At 39.9% G+C, this 24217-nt stretch overlaps 3 protein-coding genes across 5 annotated transcripts; 1 reads left to right on the forward strand and 2 right to left on the reverse strand.

The window, feature by feature from the left end:
• Positions 1 to 1606: 1606 nt before the first annotated feature.
• LOC118405288 lies at positions 1607 to 24012 on the reverse strand. Of its 3 annotated transcripts, XM_035804711.1 has the most exons (8): positions 23811 to 24012; positions 20322 to 22635; positions 16801 to 20226; positions 9149 to 10037; positions 8346 to 8452; positions 6878 to 6970; positions 4674 to 4749; positions 1607 to 3997 (listed from the first exon to the last, which is right to left on the reverse strand). In XM_035804711.1, exons 4-8 carry the CDS (start codon positions 9996 to 9998, stop codon positions 3138 to 3140), a joined length of 1986 nt encoding a protein of 661 aa, XP_035660604.1. In that variant the 5' UTR covers positions 9999 to 10037; positions 16801 to 20226; positions 20322 to 22635; positions 23811 to 24012; the 3' UTR covers positions 1607 to 3137. The 3 variants fall into 3 exon arrangements, with proteins under 3 accessions (XP_035660604.1, XP_035660605.1, XP_035660603.1); XM_035804712.1 differs by having other exon boundaries at positions 1607 to 3802; positions 16801 to 22635; XM_035804710.1 differs by having other exon boundaries at positions 16801 to 22635.
• LOC118406016 (trans-Golgi network integral membrane protein 2-like) lies at positions 19289 to 19867 on the reverse strand. Its single transcript, XM_035805871.1, has one exon. It carries the CDS (start codon positions 19865 to 19867, stop codon positions 19289 to 19291), a length of 579 nt encoding a protein of 192 aa, XP_035661764.1.
• Positions 20460 to 22258, forward strand: LOC118406017 (trans-Golgi network integral membrane protein 2-like). The gene is made up of 4 exons (XM_035805872.1): positions 20460 to 20523; positions 20770 to 20900; positions 21251 to 21508; positions 21539 to 22258. Exons 1-4 carry the CDS (start codon positions 20460 to 20462, stop codon positions 22256 to 22258), a joined length of 1173 nt encoding a protein of 390 aa, XP_035661765.1.
• Positions 24013 to 24217: the final 205 nt, after the last annotated feature.

A 24217-nucleotide genomic window follows, 5' to 3' on the forward strand; every position in this document is an offset into this window, starting at 1 on the left:
ACCCGAATAGGCAGACGTCATATTTCCAAGTCGTCAAATTTCGTTCCCTAAAGCTGCCCGACCGGGCCCCGGTTTGGAAATGTGACGTAGTCAACCTTACCAGTACTATTTCCCTTTTCTGATTTAAATTCAAAAGAAATATTAGCTTTTCGTCCCACTGGGATTCATCATCAATTTATCACAGCGAACCTGTTCAGAGCAAGGCCACAATGAGCAATTCTGGGTGCTGATCTTACGCTCCATCTCTTCTTTAAGTTGGAAACATCAAGTCTTGGCGAGCTCGACTAAGTGACTTAATAGGGGAGGCAGAGGGCACGAGGGCTGCTAGAGACTTCTTACCCCATTCTTGCCGGAATTGATTGAATAGACTCACACTGAGAATTGCCATGATACAGCTTATTTGGCCAACGATATGTATCCACTATTGTTGGAAAAATAAAAGAATAAGATAATTTACTTCCATATAGGACGCGTTTCCATTAGCAGAAAATACAAATGCTCTGTATTTCAAGATCTGTGCAAAAGTTATTTTTTTAATGTTGATATTTGCATTCAACTGCTAACCAGAAGTCCAGTCATTAATTCTGACAGACGTCGACAAGAATCACATCAAATGTGCAAGTATCTTTCTTATTCGACACTACAAATCAGCGATATATTACACAAAAACTGACATAATATGTTGAATTTTGTTTAGTGCATCTGATATATGTTAGTTTCGCTATGATGGACACAATGTCTCACACATTGTGCAATCTGAATACTAAAAAACTTCGCTAATTTGCTTTCTTTATGAATACATATGTAAGTCATAATCAAAAGTTATTAGTTTATCGATCTGTCCTATATGTACAAATCAACAATCAAATTGTAAATTACAGCACTTTCTTATTTCTTTATTTCTATATTTATTTTTGTTTCATTCTTTCTTTACTTCTTTCTTTATTTTTGCTCATATTTCTAAACCACTGACTTCTACTTGTTCTAACATAGTTATGATAAATATTAATTACTAAAAAGAATCAAACCTTAACATCATCTTAATCTTGAATACAGTAAATAGCCAAATATATTACATCAAATTAGCATAAAAAACAACAAACCAACAACAATTTTTGACCCCTATAAAGTAGTAAACATTTCCATGGGCTCACATTTTTCCACTTAGAATTTGCTCTAAACATGAAGTCATAAGATAGGTACGATTAGAACAGCGCATCATTGTTAAAGACAGTGGTTAGCGGAGTAGAACAGCAAACAGTAGTCACTACCCCTACTGATCGCAATAGACAAGAAGCTGTTATGTAATCTTGAATTTGGATGTCTTCTATTAGAACCAAAGTCACGGGCGGCAGAATACATGCATATTATCTGTAGTCATAACAACGTGGCCTTTATCCATATGCAACAGAACCACACACGAATTTGACATTTGCGTCAGCTAGACTGTTCACAACATTTCACTGTCAGGAACGGATTGGTTTTTTTTATTACAGTCCGTGGAAGTATTTCGCTCTAGCTGCTATATACATATTTCAATATACATATTTTGACCGAAAGCTTACCAGTAGCACTTCCATTGCAAATTTTGAATTAATTTTTTTTGGTAATCTGTATTATGTTTCATGTCGTGTCAAATCTATGCATGCAAGACGTATTAAAACACTTTAGCTGTATTTCGAGCCATGATTGAAACGGGAAACCTTAGATGCGAATGACATGAAACTTGATGCTTTGTTCGTGAACAGAGAGGTCAGAACACACCAAGATAGGCGGGCTAGCCGACTTGGTCTACCAACCTGGTGTTCTACATGGTTTTGTGTATCTCTGGTATTTTTTTCATTATTTTTCCATATGAATACATAACCGTTCATGCTGTGGTGATTTTCACGACGATGTTTTGAAAAGTCATCAGGTTTACCTTTTAGATAAACACTACGTCGTGAATTGGCTTGTATTTTTAGATAAATCTTGCCGGTAGTTGCACTCGGGAACTCAGTGAGTCATGCGGAGACACTGTAAGACTCAGATGGCACATCGAACATGATTATACCGACTGGGTAATGCAGATGTTGGTTGCGAATCTAGAACCAAGTTCGCGATTCCGAATGCCTGTTAGGCTATGTAGCACTTTGGAACGCCATGTACTTCATTGTATCATCCGAAACGGTTAGATTTTTGTGTGTCACAAAATATTGTTTTAAAAAAATGCACATTTTGTTGGAGTCAGTTTTGACCCCACTGGACCTTGCATAAACTTTCTAGGATAACTTAATCAACAATGAGCTAATCCCGGTAAAACGTTCGAGAAGTTTTTAGACTTATATAAAAAAGAATTGTTTTCGACCAGAGATGTCACAAAAGCACATCAGTTTTGACCCAATACGGTGGTTTGAGGGTTTCAATATTGGCTTACTTCCTGCAAATCGTTCGGTACGTCCACTATTAATCGTAGCCAACACCCCAGGTAACATGTGCACTGATTCGTTGATTCAATAGTATTTACAATATCACGTGAACAGTATGTCACTGTTTTTACGGCAGCAAAGTTTGACGGTTGCGGCCCAAGTTGGATATGCTGAATTCTACTTGGACACTTACATCTCTATCATTCAACAGTGTGATGATATGTCTTATTTACAATTACAATGGTAATGACAGAAATTTTAGGAAACGTTCATTGACGCCAAAATTCGGTAAAAGGCAGTATAGTAACGTACGAAACGTGGCCAGCACGATGTTCACAAATGTCATCAATACTTTAAAGAGATTTATTAGTCAGGTATGTACACAGTTAATAGAATTTTCATCTAGCAGTGACTAATTATTAGGTAAACACAGGTACCTCCAAACTTTCAATGGTCTATCAGTCCATCTTGCTCACTGAGTGACCCAGTTCTCGCGAGAGTCGCGAGAACTACTTACCCCTACTCCGTAAGGAAGCAGGGTTGGGGGGGGGGAGTAGATCCACGTAAGTTTTGACCAAGTTCTCGCAACTCTCGCGAGAACTGGGTCACTCCGTGAACATGATGGACTGATAGCCAGTGTGTTAACTTAATAAGTAGTCACTGCTTGATGAAAATTCCATTTTTCACCCATACTTTATTTTGTAATGTGAATGGAAATATTTCCCATATTTACGGCTTCAACACCTGACTTGAAAATACGGCTACCGTGTCTTTAATCGTCACCACCAACTGTCCCCCCGGTCCCAAAGCAATGGCAACGGGACTCTTCGCGTTAGGCAAGGTCTCTTTCACGATGGTACGTACGAACTCCCCGCGGACAGTGAACATCTCCACCCCACCATTTTTGCAGTCCGCCACGAGAATATGTCCTTTGCCTTTGGTGTCCATACATATACCACAGGGGATAAAGTTCTCTCTTTTTCCATATTCATAGGTTCTGATCTTCAACATGCTGTATCCGGTCTGATTGTACACAATTATATTGGATAAAGAGTCAGTGACAAGGATGTTTCCTTTGCCGTCCAATGCGATGCCACCAATTTTTAGGATTCTCTCGGAAAATCTTATAAAAAGTGAGCCATTTGGTTGAAATATCATTATCTCATTGTTCTCCCCTACGATGATGTTACCATTGCTAATGTCCACGGCAATCTTGGCTCTAGCCTGCGAACTCTTCAAGGTGATGTCGAACTTGGTCACTGGTAGTCCGTCCTTTCTATACTGCACTACACTCGCCTCAGTTGTTAAAGGTTCTTTCTGTCCAACTGCCCACAGAAAGCCATTTCCGTCCAACGTAACATCCGTAGGCAGTATTTTCGCAGTGTCGTCCTCCGCTACGTTAGTTGGAAAGATGCGACGGAGGTCTCCATCCATACCAAAGACTTGAATACGCTGGTTGTACCAGTCCGTCACGAATATTTCATTCTCATTAGACACGGCCACTCCGAAGTTACTTCTAAACTTGCCGGTTTCTGTTCCATAACCTCCAAAGGTGATCTTCCCGAGCTCTTTTTCATAGTTTTCTGCGACTAGTCAATACAATATTTACATTTTACAACATTTGCCTAGAATACTGAATTTCAGTAAGCTGTTTCTATTCCACTTCTTGTGATGCTGATTAGGCCACAGCAAGTAATATTTATGGATGACATCCTATGCAGACTGCAAAAATAATGTGATAGCGCAAAAAAACCCAGAGATGGCTAAATTTTCAAAATAGACACCATAAACGACGTTACAAGATTGAAAGTGACAAAACGTGGCATCACAACTAACAAGGTACTGTATTAAAGAAGTGAACTAGTGGCTACCTTCCTAGTGCCACTTCTACAAGTATAATTATTAGGCTTCAACACAACATGTTTTGCCTATTTTGGTCTATCTGGCCATAGCCGAGGAGGAACAAAATTCTTGTGGGTTTTTTTTTGTGATCAGACAAAAATTAATGCGCGCGCTGATATCATCTATAAAATTTACTTGCAGTGGCTTTAGTAGAATGGCATTCTCGTGACACGTGAACTAAAGCAAGCGTGCGAAGAATTTTAAGTCTAGTGGAAATTTAATAAATCATTAAACGCATTAAAAGTCCTTCCTTATTCATTTCTCATATATTCTTCTTTGACCTAGGAATTGACTTAGGAATCGGCATTCACGACAATAGTGTACCTGTGTTTAATATGCAGCAAATAATGTTCCAAAATTTACCTTGTGGTTCTGACCAGTCAGAGGCTGTTGGCAGAGTGGGTGTGGTGTCCAGAAAAGGGTAATCAGGAGACGGTATCTATGGGGGCAAATCAAGCACATTTCGCTAAAACAGTCTAAACTGTAATCTCCAAGCAGATCTTGTCTGGCATAAGACAGTAGCATAAACTGGGGAAGGAGTTTAGCCGGCAGAGGTGTTAATTGGCCGCGAGATTTACTCCTTTACCGTCTAAACTACTTCCCCAGCTTATGATACTGTCTTATGCCACACAAGATCTGCTTGGATGTTATCTAAACTGCACATAACCGTCACGGCCACCATGCATATGACAAAAAAGGGATTTAGCAAATGATACAATACAAGTAAGTCTGGTATTTACCTTTGCCAGAATGGCTAAGATTATGTTTTGGGCGTGTTTGTGTGTGTGTCTGTGTGTCAACAGCATAACTCAAGAAACCTTAGATGGATCCTGATGATATTTGGTAGATGGGTAGGGGTCGGGAAAATGAAGGTCAAGTTCGATAATGGGCCCCCTAGTGGCTTCCTAAGGTACTGCAGCAAAAACTCAATTTTTCATATCTCGTGTTCTGGACATGCCGTGGTCATGATTTTTGAGTTTTAGATAGCCTTTGAGGCAGAGAGTAAGTGTTTTGAGTTTTGGCCCCCTAGCGGAACTTTTTTGGAACTGCAGGCGCCGGTTTCTTTGGACAAGAATAACTCTACAACGTGTTGACGAATCGTCGTGATTTTTGGTATGTAGATAGAATTAGTGATGACTTACATAAGGGTATACTTATTATGCAATCAACAACTAATTTGCATGATTAATAAGGAAAATTCATAAATCCACTGTATTCCATGATAAGACTTTCAAACTTGTCACAAATGTAGCTGGGAAGGAGAGAAATGTCGATAGATATCAATTATGCAAATGATGACCTCATTTGCATAATTAATGAGAAAATATGAACATGTCGACGGATCATCATGTTTTTTGGTATGTAGGTAGCATAAGTGAAGACTTACAAGAGATACCAATTTTGCAAATCAACAGCTAATTTGCATAATAAATGAGGATATTTTATAAACTCTCCATTCCATAATAGGACTTTATAACTTGTCACATATGTAGCTGAGAAAGAGAGAAATGTCAATACATATTTATCATGCAAATAATGATCTCATTTGCATAATTAATGAGAAAATATGGACGTGTTGACGGATTGTCATGAATTTTGGCATGATGATAGCTTAAGTGAAGACTTAAGGAGTCAATGAACAATAAACAATAAAAAATAAACTTATATGTGATACTCATTATGCAAATTAACAGCTACTTTGCATAATTGATTAGGAAATTCACTGCATTCTATTAAAGTTCTTTCATCAAAGTTGTCACATATGTAACTGAGAAAGAGAGTAAGAGGTTTATTCAAAGACTTTGAAAGAGAATAAGTCAAAAATGGATCAAAGTATCATCCTGATTTTTGGTATGCTGATAGCATAAGTCATGTTTGATACAATTTGATATCAATTAATTGTAACTTGGGATCTAATTTGCATAATCAATGCCGAAATTTTATAAACCAACTCCAAGCATATAATTATTTAAAAAAATGAAATTAGTAACGCATTTGTCTACAGACATCATTCTACATAACAAACCTGGTTTATTTGGCAAAGGTATGTGTTCGTGGAACTCTAGTTGGGTTTTGTTTTTAGGCGATAAAAGATGACCGTGGTCGGTCATATTAATTTTTTCATTAATTTTTTCACGGACTGACCCCGCCTATGTATCTGTTGATGATATTTAACAGATTTGGGGCTAATATCCAAATCATACTGCGGATATTAGCACAATATGAGTTTAAGTGTTCATTCACTAGAAACAGAAAACGGCAGATACAAAAAAAACGAGAGAACATGTAAATAATGTTTAGGGAAAGCAGTGGAAGATGAAGTACAATTTACTTGTCAATGTCCGCAATACAATTCCGGAAGAAGACAACTTGATACTCGTATAAGAAAATGCAATTTCCCAACTTTTCCATACCTTACCCATTAACAAAACTCCACCCAAAACGCCACCCAACTCCTTTATCTATTCAAATGTTTGACGATTTATCCTCCATTGCATACGGAATAGAAAACAAACCCATCAAATAGCTCATTAGTAGAAGTAGATTGTATAGAACAGATTACTTACTGTGTAAACAACCATACGATCGGCAGTCGTGGATCCGGCAGAACTGTTCACATGATGAACAGGGGTGCGGGTACTGTTTGCTGCTCGTGTCTGCTGTAAATGGGCGAGAATTTCACATTTAAAGAGTTGACAATCTATTTCTCCATTATTGCTGATAAAATTGTCGCCCCGTCTTTGAGTCTACCAATCGATCACCTTTAAAGACCACCACATTCAAGAAGAGTAGAGTTCCGTCCCGGTGTGAGTGGTCCATGTCCTCATATTAGCAACTGTGGTACATGGTAATTTTGAGTTTACCGGTGCACACCCAAGTTCTTCCGTCACCGGGTCCGTGGTAGTGCGCGACAAAAAAGTGACGAAAGGCTTCCGAGGGTCTATGTTTGAGTTGAGATTTCTCATTATTTCCTGTGAAATGACATTAAACGGTTACATGGCTGAAAAGCGTAGGAAATGGTGTGTTTTGTGTGCAAATTGTGTTTTGGTCCGCGCCTTACTTCCGGTAAATTTCTACTCCTGAATGTAAACAGGCCGGTGACCTAGATTGACCTCTGAAGCGCTGTGTTAAGCCAAGTTGCATTGCCGCGCGTCTTGGATGATTAAAAAAAAATGAAGTACTAGAATTTTCTTCATAATTGGCCGAATTACTCTTTAGACTTTCCTCTTTCTGGCAGTATCAGTCGTGCTTGCCGGAAAAATCTAGAGAGGGGTCTTCGAACGGACTCCAAAATGTTTTGTTCAATAATAACTCATTTTTAATTTTTTTCAGTGATCATTTTACATACATTGCTTCGTTACTATAAGAGACATTTTTGACACCTTGAGATGTTGCAAATTCCAGCTCATTATAAGAAATTTTGCAAAAGATCAGAAAGGCCATTTTTTGCACTAACCCTATTCTAGAACATTTTTGACAAAACTTGCCAATTTCAATTTGAATAAGGTTTTCTTGGTAAATTATTATCATACTGAAATGAAATGCTTGTTTTATAAACTACACATATTACTGAGGTCAGACTTTCCATTATGATTTTCACAGTATCGTACCAATTTCCGTAAAAACTGAGAAAAGGATATACCAGGTATTGATTTTTTTGACTGACAAAGGCACGGAAGAAATATTTTCTTAGGTGGAAAATGTTCAAATGGCACTTCAAAATTTTCGCCTGGGTACGAATGGACATCCCGGGTCTTGGTTAACCCCAAATAACCCCGCAAGGAGCAACGCAGAGGAGGGGGGCACTCAACGGTGGGAGCATGCGTACTTACAAGCGTCAAAAGCTATTCAGTAGTCTTTACCCTCTAAGAATACAAAGTGCAACTCACTATACGCTAAGGAAATTAGCGAATCGGGTAGGGACTGCACGTGGTTTCTAAATATTATATTGCAATACAAACCCCGCAACAAGCAATTCAACAACAACTTCAGTAATGTAAAATAATAGTTAACAATAGTACGCGGAAATAATACCTTTGATGTGCCTGTGTGCAACAACACTCCAACTAAGATACCCAGGGATATCAGCACCAGAATAGCGGTTATCATCCCAGCAACCCACGGTAGGCGACATCTCCATCCTAAATACACAAAATAACAAGACATCTAAATTCCTGAAGAGATCAAAATGAATACTTTAGGCAGAATTATTTAATTGTATGGATGGCATTGGCAGATTGGGAAACAAATTCGACCATGCTGCAACATTGGCAAATTGGCAAATATATGGCAAATATGGAAAAAAGGAAAGAAGATTATTTATTTTTCTCAGCGCTAATATTAATCTTGAGTGCTCAAAAGGACGTATAATGAAATGAATGAACAAGACCCATGAAAATGCTAATAGATAGAACTTAGTTTCAGTATCATTAGATACTCAAATATACAGGTAATTTTTAATGAAAATACAGGAATGTTCAGCTTCATACTATATTTCGAGGAAATTTTTTTTTTCACAACATTTTGTTTCTGTATTCCATAACGCTGTGGATTTTAACTCTAAAGCTGATAAAACAAATACGTAATCAATACATTGTAACTATTAGTATTTTTGCTTATATCATATAATTTCGTTCCTACATGATAATGCAAGCTTTGACATCAAATAGATAATCATAGCTTCATAACGAAAAACATTTAGTCAGCTTGATATGAAAGCTATAGGAGGATGAAAAACAAATCAAATAAAAATGATAATTGATATTATCCTACAATCCTATCCTACAACCTTTTCCCCATATTACCTGGATTCATAGTGTAATAATAACTAGTAATACCTGTATTCGGTCCGTTTTCTGTTGTCGAATCTCTAGACGTTGCATCATCTTCATCTATCTGGTACCTTTCAGCATTTGGTTGGATGTCTTCGCCGTCGACATCAGATTTTTTAGATGCTGTTTGCATATTCTTGTTAGCAGCAGTACCATATGTTGCTGGCATCTGGCTACCATTGCCATTATCATCATCTTCCTGATTTCTAACAGCATAGGGTTGGATGTCAGGATGGCTATCGGCATCTGGTTGGATGGAGAAACTATCACCAGTATATTGCAGGGTATCCTCAACATATGGTTTGGTGAACAAATCGTCATCAGCAGGTGGCTGAATGGAGGAATTGCCATATATAGGGTTGGAGTCCAGGATGTTTTCAGCTGATGCGTCTTGTGATAGTAATTGTGAAGCCTTCAGGTAATCAGTGTTTCCATGTTCTTTCCCATACATACGATTGAAGTCCAGGGCATTTTCAGCAGGGCATGTCATCCGACAGCACGTTGACTTGTAGCAAGGATTGGAGTCCAGGATGTTTTCAGCCGAGGCGTCTTGTGTGCACTTAAGATGGTGTTTCCATGGTGTTTCGATGGAATCAGTGTTTCCATGGTTTTCCCCATACATATGATTGGAGTCCATGGCATTTTCAGCAGAGCATGTCAACCGACAGCACTTTGACTTGTTGCAAGGGTTTTCAACACTTTGCCCGTACATTTGATTAGCGTGGTTTTTATTGTCATTGTCGTGCTCATGTCCATCCCATCCACCAGGAATATAAAGATCGGTGCCTTCTTCAGATTCCATAGTAAAAGCCTCCTCAGTTGCCTCACCTGCATACGCACGTGCCATACCTTTCATACAGTATATGTCTGTGGTCTCTTGGTACGACTTGATCTACTAAATGTGATAAAAGACAGAGGAACGATGTCAATGCATGATCAATAAACTGTCAGAACATTTTAAGATATAATACCATTTCAGAAAGGAAACAGTTTTGCCCACAAGTACTACCGACCGAGGATCGTCCATAAAGTGTATGTTATGTAAAATCAGAACTAGTGCTCAGCCCATTGAAATAGAAAAAATTGTGATATAATAAGTTACCCGTGTGCGAAGGAACTTTATTCAGAACTGCCCCTTCTATGACCAAGAGAGAAATGAGCTCTTAAAAAGAAGCCATCTCCATATTTACAGACAGAAAACTACTCTCCCTTTAACGTCGCAAAACACACATTAAAGAAAAAGTGGGATCTTTCTTCTTCCACTGTCTCAGGAAAAGATGTCAGAAAAAGAAGTAAGACTAAAGTAGTCACTTACTATACTGTTTACTATTATTTGTCTGTCATTTTTTTGTCAGTTGCAATAAGCCTTCGGGCAAGGATTTGCAATAAACTTATTATTGTATACCAGATAATTACTTTGGAGGTTGACAAGGCTTATTGCTCGCAACGTCATTCCGTAAGTAAAAACTTTACGTTAAACTTTGTTCTTATCTAACGGTCAAGTATTCATCCATACTTCCATTTCCTTAAGTAGAGTCGTGCTGACGCAAGGACTAGATAGCTTGTCTAAAGAATCCAGAGGTCCTGGGCTTGAACCCGCTTACATGCAACCAATGCCGTGTCCTTGGGGAAGGCGCTTAATGAATGAAGACATTTATTGTACGTTTTTGCTTTCTAACAAGCTAAGTACAGGTCAAGGTGAATATAATACATCTAGTGATTTCAAGTTAAGTACAAACCTACACAATTTGTATAGGGTGTAGTACGTGACTAAGACCTGAAGGTCTTTAGTATACTAGTATGCACAGGTTCAACTTCTTTAGACAGTAAGTAAATGTAGTTGCAGGTGGAGTTTAGAATATATGGTTTATCTAATTGCATGAGGAATGTAAATATTTCAGTGTTATTTAAATATCAAAAGCATTGAAACTTATCTTGTACACATTTGAAGAAGATATTGCCCTCATCAGTGTATAGTGAACAGTTTAAAACTAGAGTTCCACGAACACATACCTTCGCCAAATAAACCAGGTTAAGTATGTAGAATGATGTCTGTAGACAAATGCATTTTATTTTATAATCATATGCTTGGACTGGGTTTATAAAATTTCGGCATTGATTATGCGAATTAGATCCCAAGTTACAATCAATTGATATGAAATTATATCAAGCATTACTTAATCTATCAGCATACCAAAAATCATGATGATCCTTTGATCCATTTTTAACTTATTCTCTTTCAAAGTCTTTAAATACACGTTTTACTCTCTTACCTCTTTCTCAGTTACATATGTGAAGACTTGAAAGTACTATAATGGAATGCATTGGATTAATGAACTTTTCCAAATCAATTATGCAAATTAGCTGTTAATTTGCATAATAAGTATCACATTATATTAGTTTTCACTTAGGCTATTTACATGCCAAAAATCATGACGATCCGTCAACACGTTCATTTTTCCTCATTAATTGTGCAAATGAGGTCATCATTTGCATGATAGATATGTATTGACATTTCTCTCTTTCTCAGCTACATATGTGACAAGATGAAAGTCCTATCATGGAATGTAGTGGATTTATACACTTTCCTCATTAATTATGCACATTAGCTGTTGATTTGCATAATTGGTATCTATTGACATTTCTGTCCTTCCCAGCTGCATATGTGACAAGTTTAAAGTCCTATCATGGAATGCAGTGGATTTATAAATTTTCCTCATTGATTATGAAAATTAGCTGTTGATCTGCATAATTAGTATTCCATTACGTAAGTCAACACTCATTCTGTCTACATACCAAAAATCATGACGATCTGTCAACACGTTGTAGAGTTATTCGCGTCCAAAGTTGAAAGGAAATCGGCGACAGCAGTTTCAGGCGCTAGGGGGCCCAAACTCACAGAACTTAGTCTCTGCCCCGAGGGCTATCGACCACTCAAGAATCACGACCACAGCATTTCCAGAATACGAGATATCAAAAAATTTGAGTTTCCGCTGCAGTATTTCAACAAGCCGCTAGGGGGCCCATTATCGAACTTGACCTTCGTTTTCCCGACCCCTAGCCAGCTACTAAATATCATCAGGATCCATCCAAGGCTTCTTGAGTTATGCTGTTGACACACACACAGACGCAGACATACATACACGCTAAAAACATAACCTTAGCCATTCTGGCAAAGGTAATAAAATGACAATCGTCTTCTTGTTTTCGTTACGATATTGACAAATTCTATGCTGGAGAGGAATGCGTTTATGTCTACATTTTTTAACATGCAGTTTGTGTGAACTGACACGGAGTTTTCTGATGGCTGTTATATGTCGAGTGCTTGGGATACTAAGATATTTCTCCTCGTAGTAAGACGTTTTGAGTAATTTAATGCGACTTTTCTCAATTTACCCAGCTGTATTAAATAGATACCTGACAAGTTGGGGTAAAAAAAGGCAGCGAAATGAAATGATTCGACTCCACCTTCCAATAACGTGCTCTAGACACAGTAAATGACACCCTTATGTCCATATGGCCATTAAAATTGTCTTGATCAAGTTCTTTGTGCCTAAATTTACATTGACCGCCTTGCTTACACGGCTTTTGAGCGCCCACTACAATATGTTTTGTGATGTCAACAGTCAGACAAAAACAATTCATTTCTATGTAGATGAAAAAGTCAGTATGTAACCGTCCAGCACCAGACAATCTGTATCTATGCTATTTATATATTTCAGCCATACCATAGGTATGGTGAAATAAATTGTATTCGTAATGTTTCTTCTTTCTCTTATCAAATCATCAAATCAAATCATCCCCGTCCTTCCTGGACCGAAGGACCTAAAATTTGGCACAAGGGTAGAGTAGGCCAATACCATCGGGCGTTATTTTTTCCCAACTTTTTCATATCTACTACGAAAATGTTTTATTGAGGGGTTTTTTTTGGCAAATTTTGGACCAAAACTGTATATTTTGGCCCCCCTACCATGGTATTACTATTAAACGACCTGAAATTTAGCATAAAAAGGCACTGGATAATTTGTTACACGATCCAAATAAAATTTGGCATAAACCAATTTGAAATGTTGTTCTTTTGGCCTCCTACCGTAAACTTCCGTGACCCTATATCCCACACCTGTGGCGACTTGGGCAAGAGTTAATTGTTTTATTGAGCCAGGCAATCAATGACGAGGAAGGGGAATGCTAATTGATATTCATAAGCGGGACCTTCCAATCCCGTACATACAGAAACACATGCATATTACGGCCTTAAAGTGGCCATATGTCACCCTGTGCCCGGTTAAAAATTGTAATTTGCGAGGATTTGGAGTTCAGACATTTGAGCGGTAGCGGACAGTACGCGTGCATTGAACAAGTCTTTGTCGTTTAATCTATCAACATTCTGCATGGCAATATCAATCATTTTCGGCAGATTTGAATTTGGTAGGGTTAGTTGAGGCAATCGAGAAAATGTTACTTGGCGGAAAACGCGGGACAATTTGTCAGTTTGCGTTTTGTTTTAATACGTAAGTTTGACAATGGCGAGAATAAATATTTTTTTCATCAATAATTCTCTTCAGAATTATTCAACTGTAAATCTAAACAATTGGCTTACCTGTGCAATGTTTATATGAATAAAGATCAATGGGTGCTAAAATTATGTGTAACTTATTGCCCTTAGTCAAAAGATCAGCATTTTCTCTATAGTGGCCACTTGTCTATAGTTGGCACATTTCTCTCAGCGGACGGAAAAAAAACCTGTTGTATTTTTTTCTGAGCAAATGTAGGTAATTCTAGTGTTAGTGTTGTTGTTTTGTTGTTGTTGTTTTTTACGTAAACTTTGTACATTAAAATTGTAAGTAACTTTAAACTGCTAGATTTTGAGCCCAATAAAACACTCTCAGTACCAGGGTATCACTACTGACCTCCGAAAAGAAACTTTTGAACAAGGTAGAAACTCCTATCCTCCGGGTCCCGCACGCTACGAGCAGAAAATTGTAACGCTAAGACAAGATTAAGTCCGATGGCTGATTGCATAAAAAGTAAAAAAAAATTAAACAGTGGTATGCAGGAGCATATATTTAACAACGAAGGAAAATGAAATATATAGATAAAGCCAAATCACCTGGGGCATATCGGGCAAAATACGTTTTGACTTGGAATCAATTTACATTATTAGTTCCCTTTGGGGATAACTTACTGTTAAAATGTTCCATTTGTGTGCAGGGGTGACTTGGAACAGTCCAATGTTGCGTGAATATCGGTATGTCTGAAATATGCTGTATTTGCACCCAAGCAAATGTCGGCCTTTCTAGTTTAATGCGACTTTCCTCACTTTACCCAGCTGAAATGATTCGGCTCCACCTTCCAATAATGTGCTCTAGACACAGTAGATAACACCCCATTGTCCCTATGGCCATCTAAATGGTCTTGATCAAGTTCTTTGGGCCTGAATTGACATTGACTGTCTTACCTACATGTCTATGTGCACTACTTTTGAACGCCCACTACAATACTTTTTGTGACGTCAACAGTAAGACAAAAACAATTAATTTCTATGTAGATTAACCCTCATCCGACCGTATGGGGTCATTTTTGACCCCAGGCCTATATTTTTATCTGTCATAGCAACATTTTTCATCGGAGAAAAATTTTCTTCCATGAATTTGTTTGTATACATGTCTTACAACATCTACCAATTTTTCACCGAGTTTTGTCCATTATTGTATAAGCTATACCTGAAAGTTTGTGTCTGGTTCGGTGGGGTCAAAAATGACCCCAGCCAATTATGAATCATTAATTACATCAATATCAAGACATGTCAATGAAATAACAGGCATTCCTCATCATTGCTATTACAGCAATACGTTATAGATGCTTAGATGATTAAACACCGAATATTTTGAAAGAAATTTAGTATTTTAGTGTAAAACAGAGTTTTTCGACATTCTGCATAAATTATGATAATACGCACTAATTAACTTTGCTAATGAAAATGAAAATGTTTCTAATTAATTAAGAAACAATATAAGGACAGAATGTGCAGAAGGAACCTATAAGAAAGATCTCTGCGGGAAAATAGACAAGAGTTATTGTATGTGTGAGTTTCGATGGCGGAATATGGTGCATAATTAAGTAATAAATTCGTTACTTTTCACAAATATTGTATTTTTTCTTGTTAAATAGCATTATAATGCTATAAGTATTATTGCAGCATCAAAACCTTTGTTTAGAAATCTATAATTCAAAACATTGTTTAAGTAGGTTGAGTATGGTAGATTTTCAGAGCAAATGTGGTTTCTCCTCATTTTCTGCATAAATTATGATAATGAGTAATACCTACTGACACCAAAACTTCTTAAAATATTTTTCATAGATTGGTGAAACAGTAAATACATAGAAATGACAAAATAAGCCAGCAGAAATATGTCTATGAGCAAAACAAAATGGGGTCAAAAATGACCCCATACGGTCAGATTCGTCGTAAAAATGTAACGGTCGGATGAGGGTTAAACAGTCAATATGTCACCATCTCACACCAGACAATCTGTATCTATGCTATTTTTAATATCCAACTTCATGTTGTCTCTATAGGAGATGTTTCTGACATGTTGTTTTACCTGGATTTATGCTGTTTTGAAGACAATAGGCAATACATGTTTATCTATTATACCTGCATGATCTTCACCATTGATATACTTCGTTCACAAAATCCTTTCGCTTGTGTATACTTACAATCCATTATATTCTGCTGAACACTCAGAATAGAATATCGTAAAAGTTTACACCAATGCATTGAAATGCATCTTTGGTATCCTAACTTAACAGAAGCTACCTCCTTCAAGATGTGAAGAACGGGTTTTATTTTCTCATGCACAGGCATATATTAGAAGGTAGCATTGATACGTATCTACAAAGGTGAAAATTGCTATAATTCATTTTGTAACAGTTATTACTTCCACTACTATGTTTGCCTGGGATTTTACCTGTTAAGAACTTGGGGTGTTTAATCCCACTGCGTTTTATCAGCTGTTTATATTTTCCTCGGGCTTCTGTGCAAGGGGTCTCCTCTGTAGGTTTCTATGCAGGGTTTTCCTTTCCAGTGATTCGGTTTACATATTGATTTTTTTTTCATTTGTATGAAGGACAAGGAGATCTAAGACTGCAAAATCAGCGTTTATGTAGACACGGGAATATCAAGATTTACAAATACAACAACCATGGTAAGGGTAAAGATTCTAATACGGCAAAAAAGGAGTTGCTCAAGCAACTGGATATGGTTTCGAAACGGTCAGACGTTCTTACTTACTACCTAGTAGCTTCCTTTTTTTGTGACACTGAAGAGATCTTGTTGAAAGGAGGTTAAATATTCTAGCTTTCAATTGATATGCACCTTTAAAAATTGTAATTTTTCCATATTGATAGATAGTTAGCATAAACCTGTTATTCAACTAGATCTCTTTTACATATCAATTCACAGCTAGTATATATAAATCTTCTCCAACAAGACCTCTTCTGTGTCACGGACGAAAACGACTGGATACTAGTTGAAACGTCTGACCGTTTCCTAAACCATATCCAATTGCTTGAGTAACTACTTTTGAGTTTTGGGCGTATCTTATTACCTCGATGTCTAACCTACATCGACGAAGATTCTATTACTTGGTACTTACGGTTACGTTTCTGCAAACGGTTCGTCTGAAGGATAGAGCTGACCTCAGCGGCAAAACTAGAACACAGTGCTGGGAGAGAAGAAGAAGAAGAGAATAATATTATGTCTTGCTTTGACGCACATACTTATTTACTATACATGCACACGTACGTATAAAGGTACTGATCATTGTACTCTGAAAAATAGGCACATTTTAATTGCAATAAAGCGTTACGAAAAATGTAACAGGGTTTAAGTGAATGATTTTTTGTAAGAATTGAAGGTATATAGACAATGAAAACGGGTTATAGATAGATTTTAGATACAAGAAGAATGAGTACAGTGAAAATGGACTTGCCCAAATTCTTCGTTTCCAGACGCGGGGTTATGTTTGCGAACTAGTAGACTATACCTGCATGCATAATGCAATTTCTTTAGCATCCGTGAAAACCTTCTATTGTGTATACGTGCTGGGAAAAGTATATTGTGGGCAGATCTTTACAACGCTTTCTTCATCCGGCTGCCTTTCCTTTTTCAACACAAAATTGTATAAAACTGTCTGATGTTACACTTAACCATTAGGCCGCAACAAGTAAATTTTATGGATGACATCCACGCGCTCATTAATTTTCGCCTGATTTCAGAAAAAAAAAAGATTTTTTTTTCATCTTCGGAGATGGTCAACGTGACAAGAAAGTATCAAAATGGGAAAAAGGTGTTGTGTGTACTGATTGTACTTGTAAAAATGACACTAGCGAGGTAGCAGTGACTGTAGTTATTGAAGTGAAGCTATAGTTGGATAGTTGTAAAAGTGGCATCACTATGGAAGTCATGAGTGCAGTTGCCAACTTGGTAAGTGATACCAGTCTAGTGCCACGTTTACAACACTATAGTTCACTTCTTTCAGGAATGAGTGATTTGTATGTAGTCTATGCTACCATGTTTTGTCACTTAAATTATTGTAACGACGTTTATGGGTTCAATTTTTAAAATTTACCCATCTTGTATTTTTTTACCCATCTTGTTTTTTTTCGCCCTATCGCATAAGTCTGCAGGGGATGTCATCCATAGAATTTACTTTCTGTGGGCTAAGGCAGAAAAACTCAATCTCAATATTTGTCATTACAAACTTGATTTCGGCGATTGATTGTCTCAAATTGTTTTCCTAAAACGGTTCTCCGATTACCAGTACCCACCAATAGACCTTTCTAGTCATACCAAGTGTCGCCGCCTTGAAGACACTCTTGCCCTAACCTAACCTAACCATAACCCAAATCGATAGGGTTAGGGTTACGGTTAGGGCTAGCACTCATATCTCGAGAACAAAGCACGCAATTTTGAAACGGTTTTTAGATTACAAGTACCCATCAATAGACCTTTCTAATCATACCAAGTTTGGCCACCTTAAAGACATTCTTGCCCTATCCCTAACCCTAACGCTAATCGCTATGGTTAGGGTTAGGGTAAGCGCTTAAACACTCATATATCGAGAACAGGGCACGCACTAAACGGCCCCTGTAGTTCCAAAACAAGTCGATAGGGATCCCAGCGCTATACCACTAACTCCCGACCTTAAGAGCTGTTTACCACTCGAAAATTATAGCCACAAAATTCTGCGAGATATCAAACCCGGAAGTTCCACTCAATAGATGTGATACTATATGGAATTTACGCAGCAGAAAATACCATTCTATCTGTAGTTCCCAACTTGATACATGGAATCAAACAGTATACAAAAACAAATACGTTTAATACACATCATATATATACACATTCAAGAACATTGGATCTTTTAGGTACGAAAGGAGCGTGTTTTAGACGCAAAACTGACCAGTACGCTCAATATATATCGATATCAGCATTTGATATACATGTATCATGTCCTTCATGATATCCCCTCTGTCAGATACAAAAGGGACGTGTTTTAGAAGTAAAACTGGCGGGTCTGTTCGCACAGCAGTATATATACTATATAATATGACATAAAGAACTTCAAGTCCTTGATAACATCACCTCTCTCAGATACAAAAGGAGCCAATTTTACACTCAAAACTGACCCATCTGTTCTGAGAGTCTACTCATCACTGATCGCCGCGCGGAATACAATATTCGGCGTGAGTGTGTTCATAGCTGGAGACGCCCTGGTGCGAATCCGTGCGTTTAGAAAAGCGGTCAGCAAGCTCGCCACTGCGTACATGTCAGCACTCTCTGCTACCTTCTGCTCTCCAAACGAGCCCTTTTAGCCGCCCTTTTCTCGTGATGCTTTGTCTTCTCGTGAGACTTTGCCGCCTCCCGAGACTTCGCCGGCACCTGCCTCCTGCCTCCTCTTCTCATCTTTCCCACTTTCTGCGCTTCCTTCACCTTCAGATTTGTACCCCGGCTGAGCCGCCAGTTACCTTCTTCCTAGCACAACTCTTTTTAGTTGAACGCTGTCCATCACGGTCATCTGTAGATGGTGCGAAGGTTACTTTCTTCCTAGCACCACTCTTGTGAGTTAAACGCTGTGCATCTTAACCGTCTGTAGACGGTGCAAATGCCTCCTTCTTCCTAGCACCACTCTTGTTAGTTGAACGCTGTGCATCCCGGCCGTCTGTAGGTGGTGCGAAGGTTACCTTCTTCCTAGCACCACTCTTGTTAGTTGAACGCTGTGCATCCAGGCCGTCTGTAGACGGTGCGAAGGTAACCTTCTTCCTAGCACCACTCTTGTTAGTTGAACGCTGTCCATCACGGTCGTCTGTAGACGGTGCGAAGGTTTCCTGCTTCCTAGCACCACTCTTGTTAGTTGAGCGCTGTGCATCCCGGCCGTCTGTAGGTGACGCGAAGGTTTCCTTCTTCCTAGCACCACTCTTGTTAGTTGAGCGCTGTGCATCCCGGTTGTCTGTAGGCGGTGCGAAGGTTTCCTTCTTCCTAGCACCACTCTTGTTAGTTGTACGCTGTGCATCCTGGTCGTCTGTAGACGGTGCGAAGGTTTCCTTCTTCCTAGCACCACTCTTGTTAGTTGAACGCTGTGTATCTCGGCCGTCTGTAGGTGGTGCGAAGGTTTCCTTCTTCCTAGCACCACTCTTGTTAGTTGAACGCTGTGCATCCATGTCGTCTGTAGACGGTGCGAAGGTTTCCTTCTTCCTTGCACCACTCTTGTTAGTTGAACGCTGTGCATCCCGGCCGTCTGTAGGTGGTGCGTAGGTTTCCTTCTTCCTAGCACCACTCTTGTTAGTTAAACGCTGTGTATCCTGGTCGTCTGTAGACGGTGCGAAGGTTACCTTCTTCCTAGCACCACTCTTGTTAGTTGAACGCTGTGTATCCCGGCCGTCTGTAGGTGGTGCGAAGGTTTCCCTCTTCCTAGCACCACTCTTGTTAGTTGAACGCTGTGCATCCCGGCCGTATGTAGACGGTGCAGGGGTAGACAGAGGAGAACTTTAACAGGACAGGTCGACCGGTGGAGGTCGCCCTGTAAGAAAAAAAAAAGTTTGCAAAATATTTAAACATTATTTCTCTTTAGCTATGAGATGTCCTACAAGTCAGGAAAAGTGAACACATTTTCACCTTTTTTTAGAAAGCATATTGACATTGCCGTCGTTGCAGACTCCAACAGTGGCCCTGCTGTCTTTGCAGACTCGAATTACAGTAGCCCTTCTAGTTCTAGTTCGTAATCCGCAAACTTCCTATAGGAATATCACGCGGATGGAGGAGGCGCAGCGGCTGGACTACGTATGCGATGACAGCAACCTGTTCTTGAAAGTGTCCAGTGAGGGGCTGTCGACAATGTGGGGGGAGAGGTTGTTCCATTCAGGAATTGTCCTGGCGTAGTAGGCATATTTTGCTGTGTCACACCTGCATCTTGAGGTTGGGTATTTGTGAGAGTGGTTGGCTCTGGTGCTCATGTGTGCTGGTGTGATGCGAGTAGGCGGGATGGCCACAAGACCGTTGGTAATCTTGTACACCATTACAAGTCGTGCGTTTTGACGTCACGACTGGAGTGCCGTCTTTGCAGACTCTGACAGTGGCCCTGGTGTCGATGCCAACTCCAACAGCGGCCCGGGCGTCTTTGCCGACTTCAACAGTGGCCCTGCTGTCGTTGCAGACGACCCACAAGCCCGGAGGGCCGGAAAGGCCGCATCACCGGTAGATGTTGTCCCCGTCAAAGTTCTCCTCTGTCTACACCGGCACCTACTACAGACGACCAGGATGCACAGTGTTCAACTAACAAGAGTGGTGCTAATAAGAAGGAAACCTTCGCACCACCTACAGACGACTAGGATGCACAGCGTTCAACTAACAAGAGTGGTGCTAATAAGAAGGAAACCTTCGCACCACCTACAGACGACTAGGATGCACAGTGTTCAACTAACAAGAGTGGTGCTAATAAGAAGGAAACCTTCGCACCACCTACAGACGACTAGGATGCACAGCGTTCAACTAACAAGAGTGGTGCTAGGAAGAAGGAAACCTTCGCACCACCTACAAATGTTCAGGATGCACAGCGTTCAACTAACAAGAGTGGTGCTAGGAAGAAGGAAACCTTCGCACCGTGTACAGACGGCCTGGATGCACAGCGTTCAACTAACAAGAGTGGTGCTAGGAAGAAGGTAACCTTCGAACCACCTACGGACGACCGGGATGCACAGCGTTCAACTAACAAGAGTGGTGCTTGGAAGAAGGAAACCTTCGCACCGTGTACAGACGGCCTGGATGCACAGCGTTCAACTAACAAGAGTGGTGCTAGGAAGAAGGTAACCTTCGCACCACCTACTGACGACTAGGATGCACAGCGTTCAACTAACAAGAGTGGTGCTAGGAAGAAGGAAACCTTCGCACCGTCTACAGACAACCGGGATGCACAGCGTTCAACTAACAAGAGTGGTGCTAGGAAGAAGGAAACCTTCGCACCGTCTACAGACAACCGGGATGCACAGCGTTCAACTAACAAGAGTGGTGCTAGGAAGAAGGTAACCTTCGAACCACCTACAGACGGCCTGGATGCACAGCGTTCAACTAACAAGAGTGGTGCTAGGAAGAAGGAAACCTTCGCACCGTCTACAGACGACCAGGATGCACAGCGTACAACTAACAAGAGTGGTGCTAGGAAGAAGGTAACCTTCGAACCACCTACAGACGACCGGGATGCACAGCGTTCAACTAACAAGAGTGGTGCTAGGAAGAAGGTAACCTTCGAACCACCTACAGACGACCGGGATGCACAGCGTTCAACTAACAAGAGTGGTGCTAGGAAGAAGGAAACCTTCGCACCGTCTACAGACAACCGGGATGCACAGCGTTCAACTAACAAGAGTGGTGCTAGGAAGAAGGTAACCTTCGAACCACCTACAGACGGCCTGGATGCACAGCGTTCAACTAACAAGAGTGGTGCTAATAAGAAGGAAACCTTCCCACCACCTACAGAAGGCTGGGATGCACAGCGTTCAAATATTAAGAGTGGTGCTAGGAAGAAGGTAACCTTCGCACCACCTACTGACGACTAGGATGCACAGCGTTCAACTAACAAGAGTGGTGCTAGGAAGAAGGTAACCTTCGCGTCACCTACAGACGGCCGGGATGCACAGCGTTCAACTAACAAGAGTGGTGCTAGGAAGAAGGAAACCTTCGCACCACCTACAGACGGCCGGGATGCACAGCGTTCAGCTAACAAGAGTGGTGCTAGGAAGAAACTTCGGAGGGATGAAGTCCGGGTTTCTGTCTGGTCCTGGTATGTTGGAGTCGGCAAGGACATTAGGGCCACCGTTGGAGTCTGCGAAGACGGCGGGGCCACTGTTGGAGTCGGTAGCTGCGCCAGAGCCACTCCGTTTGTCTGTCTTGTTTGCAGAAGTCTCAGGCCTGACATTCAGTGCTGACGCTGTGACTGAAAATATATACGTATATATATCACTAAACGGCGACTGTGGAATTAACTTAAAACTTTGATCTTGAATTCATTTCTATATGTACAATATTCGTACGATATCTAAGAATGAGTTTGTTCTAGAACAAAAGGTTATTGTTTCGTGCATTTTCAGTAAGGCCTACGTCTCTTTTCCAAACCGTGGCCCGGCCGGGGCCCTTTTCGGGAACCAAAAGTATACGAGCGATCGCTGTTGTTGTTTATATCCGGATATTCGATGACAGGTGCCTACCACGACGTCAGTAGATTGGATCAAAAATTCATATTTTTAATTAGCAGATCAAATTACAGGCTAATATGTAAATCAATAGTTTGCAAAACACCTGCTTTTTGCGTACCACTGCGTCACCGTGACATCATCGCGATCGCTCGTATGATATGAAAGACAAAAACTACATAAGACGTAAGAGAAATAGTCGTGAACATTATTTGTTCATAATTTTACACATACATGTCTATTTTTCGTTTCCACAAAAAGCCCGGCCGGGCCCCGGTTTGGAAATGTGACGCTGTTCTAAGCAGTGTTACTGAACCCCGTCTCCCACCTTCAATAGGAGAAAGCATTAAATTGAACGTCCAAGTAAAAGTGCATATTATGATTTAGTTGAAATTTTGGGCTGATTCTTTTACTTGCGCACATATATTTTCAGACCTTGTCTCCCATGCTCGGTATCGTGAAAAAGATTTGGCATCCAACCCGAATGAAACCACATTTTCCTTTTCGTAAAAATGTGTTCTTGACTTCGACATTACCAGAAGCGTTGTACTATATTTAGGACAAAAATGAGTTCTAGAACAAAAGGTAAGTGTACTATTCCATGCGTGTTCAGTAAACAGTGTTGCTGAACGCCTTCCCCTGCCTACCATGTAAGAATGCAATAAATCGCTCGGACGTCGAAGTAGCAGTGTATCGTAGTAGTGTATCTTTCACATATAATGAGAAATTTGGGGCTGATTCTGTTACTTGCATATACATTTTTCAGACGTTGTCTCCTATGGAGTAACTCGGTGAATGTAAAAAAGGTTTTATATCTAACACCCCTGCAAGGCCGTTGTCCTTACGTTCTAGAACGTTGACGTTGTGGAACGGACCCGGTTTAATGGTCAGTGAAGGTATGACGTAATGTTGCACTTACCTGACCTCAGCAGGACGTTGATAGACCTCGTCATTAAGTCCTGGAGTACCCCAGTGGTCACTAACATCAAGCCTATCATGGTTTCAATGATTCAACCAACTTAACTCAACGGATTTCAAGACGCAAATGCCAAATCAGTAGGAGAACAAAGATGCGCATCCGCACTTTGTTCTCTTTGCACTGAGATTAAAAAAAGTCTTGTTATGACGTCATAAGCACTGCGCCTGTTAGCACACAAGGATGACGTGATTACGTCACAAAGCCTTCCCATGATCCCAAACATTCCGTTTTACCTATGTCACGTGACGCTTTGTGACGTCACAAAACCTGAAACACGTCACTTTGATGATTTTCTCTATTTTTCTACCGCAATATATTAGGTTCTTTATCTTGGTTTGTATCAATCT

Source organism: Branchiostoma floridae, chromosome 18, assembly GCF_000003815.2.
Source record: "Branchiostoma floridae strain S238N-H82 chromosome 18, Bfl_VNyyK, whole genome shotgun sequence".
Lineage (NCBI taxonomy): Eukaryota > Metazoa > Chordata > Leptocardii > Amphioxiformes > Branchiostomatidae > Branchiostoma > Branchiostoma floridae.